Below are 4,580 nucleotides of genomic sequence, written 5' to 3'. Positions count from 1 at the left end.
GAGTGCTTTAAAAGGGGTGATGCGCTGCACTGTGTGGGCTGAGAAAGATCTCATGTGCTCCCCATCATCAATTCTGAGATTTGCACTGATTGGCATTAAGGCTTTTGGGGTGATGGTTCTATGACTCAAACTCAGTGGCTTTGTTTGGTCTACCAGAGTCTGAGGTTGGTGATCTTCGGGGATGGTACAAGCCTTACCTAAGACATTTAAGCCAGTTAGAATGTGGATGGAAGACGATAGAATGAATGATGTGCGAGTTCCTCCCAGTAACAGGGATAGCCGTCTGCCTCTGAACATAGCTCAATTCTTATTGTGCTTAACACGCTGGAATATGAATGGCTGCTATGAGTGGCTGATAATCTATGAACATCATGTAGTAATTCCTGGATTTTTAAACTATTGTTTTAGCTGGACGCATGTATAATGTTTGATCAAATACTGTTCAGGGAGAAAGGTATAAAACCATCCAAGTATTTGCTATGTGTAGAGTGGTCATGTTCTGTGGGATACCTTCTGGAAGAACAGTAGTGTGGTTAAGTAATTCGTGTCACATTCTGTGCTGCACCCCTGCACCGAAAAAAGGATTTTCTGCCGCTTACACTATTTGCGGCTTCATTGGGTGAAAATAAAGAAGCAACAGTGGCCAGGTCTGAGTGTCCCTCCTCTAACAAAAATCTTGAAATAGTTCACTGTAAAATTAAAAACCAACTGTGGCTTGTCTTCAGTAATGATAAGGTGACGTTTAGAAGGAAGCCTCCAGGTGCATCCTCACCTGTTCCTTGATCCAGCACAACTTCCTATACATTAGACTCTTACGACAGTCAGTAACGCTCTCTCTACCTCCACAATAGAGCTATTTAGAAAACGGGAGTTTGTATTCAGTTTGTATGAATGCTGTAATCTGGAAGGCCCAGATCCACAAAGGTATTTTGGTTCTTGACTTCCATTGGATTTCAGTGGAATTTAGGAGCCTAAATTTTACCTTGGTGGATCTGGGCCTAAGTAATTGCAGTTTGACAAACATGAAAGATTAATAATTTGTGCAAAATAAAGAAGTAATTAACAATTGAGGACAATCAGAATCCTTGTCTGAGGACTCCTAAAGCTTCAAAATACTTTAATGTTCTTATGAAATAATTCACATCCACTATCATTTCTTTGCCTGTAGTAAATATATTGTCCTTTTTAGTTGGCACACTGTTCTGATCGTTGTCTGTACAGTAACCTTTTGAGTAATTCAGTTCAGTTAGATGTTATCAGTCACCTGGAGTTTCTTCCTCAGAAGCTGTTATGGCTTTTAAGGCTCTTCTCTTCCTTAATCTTTCTGCATTTGTGATTGTCATAGGATGCAATGGGAAAAATCCAGAAAGACCTGAAAGAAAGATGATTTATGTTTATAGCTGGATTTGCAATATGACTGTTCTAGACGCACAGATTCAAAGGCTAAAAGGGAGCGCTGTGATTATCTCGTCTGACATCCTATATAACACATGTTATAGAACTACCCCAAAATAATTCTTAGCATATATATTTCAGAAAAACATCCAATCTCAAGTTAAATTGTCAGTGATGGAGAATTCACGACAACCCTCGGTCAACTGTTCCAATAGTTAATGAGACTTTTAAGAAGTGAGAGTAATTGTCTGTCTCACTAACCCTCTAGTGGCTTGAAGTGCCTTTTACTGCTGTCTTGGCCAGCTCAGCGTCTCCATAAATGAGACCCGTTCCCATTTCCTCAAAAAGAACAGGAGTACTTGTGACACCTTAGAGACTAACAAATTATAGCTCATCTTAATTAGCCTCTTCCAGTTTGTATGGCAACTCCCACCTTTTCATGATTCTCTGTATGTGTATATAGATCTTCTTACTGTATGTTCCATTCTATTCATCTGATGAAGTGAGCTGTAGCCCAGGAAAGCTTATGCTTAATTGAATTTGTTAGTCTCTAAGGTGCCGCAAGTCCTCCCGTTCTTTTTCCGGATACAGACTAACAAGGCTGCTACTCTGAAACATCCCATTTCCTGTGGCCAAAAGAAGGGTGATTGCATATATACATATTCTCAAGGATTCATGCAAAGAAATGAAGAAAGAGTCTTTGGTACTCCAAGTATGTGGAGGATCACCAAGGAAAACCTATTGTCTTTTAAGAGAAATAAGCAAATAGCTGAGATTGGAAAACACACTGAGTTACTTAGAAGTTTTTCAACCGGTTTTGTGACATGTGCTCCACAACCAATCCAGTGTTTGATTCTCTCGATGTTCAAGCCAACAAGCTTTTCATTGTGGCTATTTGGGAGTGGGTCATAGCAGCCCACTTGCTCCAAATACTTGCTGTCCCGTGCTCGCTTATTATATGCGGCCACTATACGGAAGAAGGGTCTGTTGGCACAACCACCAAGAGCCAATCGGATAGCTGCGTGTCCTCCATGATAATTTTTCATAAGGAGATGAGCTGAAGGGAAGATCAACAGGTGTCACAATCGATTTGATTATAAACAGACGCGTATAGACGTCGAGCCAAAAAATTCCAAAGGCCTTAGAGAAAAGCTTGGTTTCATTTAAACATCAAGAAAACTGCTGTAACCTTCCCTTATGCAGCAACAATAGAGTATTCTTCATGATGGAATCGAAGTCTGTACCTTGCCAGGAGATTGAGGTCTTAAAGCAATTTATTTACAATAAAGATGACAGATCTGCTCTACCAACCCTTAAGAGAGTTCAGCGGTGAAGGCTGCACATTCTCCACTAACTGTGATTGATTTAGAAGGATGCAGAAACTGGGGTCTGTCAGTACAACATGATGTGCACGCAACCCTTAACAAGCCCTGTCTGCACTTACCAAGGTGCACCATGATGACCCTTGAAAGCACCTGAAAGAGGAAAAAGACCATGAAGGAATCCCCGCCACTCCCAAACACAGAACAAGGGGCTAGCCCACTGCAGCTGTGCCGCTGTAAATGCTATAGGGTAGACATAGCCTGAGTTGACAGAGACGAGAACCTGAAAGTTATACACCGGACCCTCGCTAGAACACGCGTCTATATAACACAAATTCTGATAGAACGTGGTTGCGGATCCCAAATTTAGTAACCGTCATTAACTTTCATTGTAACGTGGTCCCCACTGTAAGGCAGTACACGCTAGAATGCGGGATTTGGCATGGATCCCAAATCCCACATTCTAGTGAGGGTCCAGTGTAGTTTGAAAATCCTGAGGGAAACATGGGAGTTTAGTTGCAAGCCCTGCCCTGGCCCCTGTAGACTCTGTCTCTCATGACCCATGTGCCATGGCGATCCTGGGAATGGAAGTTTCAAAGCACCTGCCCCCACTCCCACTTTTATGCTTTGGGGTTTAGGTAACTTTCAACCTCTTAGGAGCACAGGCAAAATGAAAAGATTTTTTTTTCCCCCTGGTAGCCCTGCTAGGCATCAGCCTCACTGCCGCACCCTGCCTGCTTTTCTGTTTCAATAGCTTTGTTGCTAGGGCAATGCCAACAAGTGCCACATGAGTACATAAAATCACTTGTCATTTTAAGGTAAGAATTAGTTTCCCCATTATATTGGTGTTCTGAGGATTTGGTATTATTTTATATATGTACGTTAAGGCTGTCAATCACAGTTATCTCACAGGATTAACTCAAAAAAATCAGTCGCGATTAATCACACTTATAACAATAGAATACCAATTGCAATTTATTATATATTTTTTGATACATTTTCAATACTGATTTCAATTACAACACAGAACACAAAGTGCAGAGTGCTCACTTTATATTATTATTTTTTTATTACAAATATATGCTCTGTAAAAATGATAAAACAAAAAAAATAGTATTTTTCAATTCACCTCATACAAGTACTGAAGTGCAAACTCTTTATTGTGAAAGTGTAACAAATGCAGTTGGGTTTTTTCTGATTGCATCACTGCACTCAAAAACAAAACAGTTTAAAACTTTAGCGCCTACAAGTCCACTCAGTCCTACTTCTTATTCTGCCAATCGCTAAGACAAAAGTTTGTTTACAACTGACAGGAGATACTGTTGCCTGCTTCTTATTTACAATGTCACCTGAAAGTGAGAACAGGTGTTCCCATGGCACTTTTGTAGCCGGCGTTGCAAGATATGCCAGATATGCTAAACATTCGTATGCCCCTTCATGCTTCGGCCACCATTCCAGAGGACATATTTCCATGCTGATGATGCTCGTTAAAAAAATAATACATCAATTAAATTTGTGACTGTACTCCTTGGGGGGAGAATTGTAGGTCTCCTGCTCTATTTTACCTGCATTCTGCATGTTACTGCAGTCTTGGAAGATGACCCAGCACATATTTGTTTTAAGAACACTTTCACAGCAGATTTGACAAAACGCAAAGAATGTACCAATGTGAGATTTCTAAAAACAGCAAAGCGCTGGGCCCAAGGTTTAAGAATCTTTACAATTTTTTTGTTTTTTACAGAGCAAATCAAAAATAAATATAAATTGAGGACTGTACACTTCGTATTGTGTTGTAATTAAAATTAATATATTTGAAAATGTAAGCATGCCAAATATTTAAAGTAAATGGTATTCTATTGTTGT

The 4,580-nt window shown here is 40.0% G+C and overlaps 1 protein-coding gene across 1 annotated transcript; it reads right to left on the bottom strand.

The window, feature by feature from the left end:
• Positions 1-1,256: 1,256 nt before the first annotated feature.
• LOC144272313 (small ribosomal subunit protein bS16m-like) lies at positions 1,257-2,891 on the bottom strand. The gene is made up of 3 exons (XM_077830295.1): positions 2,840-2,891; positions 2,192-2,452; positions 1,257-1,372 (listed from the first exon to the last, which is right to left on the bottom strand). The coding sequence occupies exons 1-3, from the start codon at positions 2,889-2,891 to the stop codon at positions 1,257-1,259; spliced, it is 429 nt and encodes a 142-aa protein (XP_077686421.1).
• Positions 2,892-4,580: the final 1,689 nt, after the last annotated feature.

The sequence above is a fragment of the Eretmochelys imbricata genome, chromosome 11 (genome assembly GCF_965152235.1).
Source record: "Eretmochelys imbricata isolate rEreImb1 chromosome 11, rEreImb1.hap1, whole genome shotgun sequence".
NCBI classification, from domain to species: Eukaryota; Metazoa; Chordata; order Testudines; family Cheloniidae; genus Eretmochelys; species Eretmochelys imbricata.
Note: the sequence above shows the minus strand (reverse complement) of the source record. Positions and strands in the feature narration are given on the sequence as shown.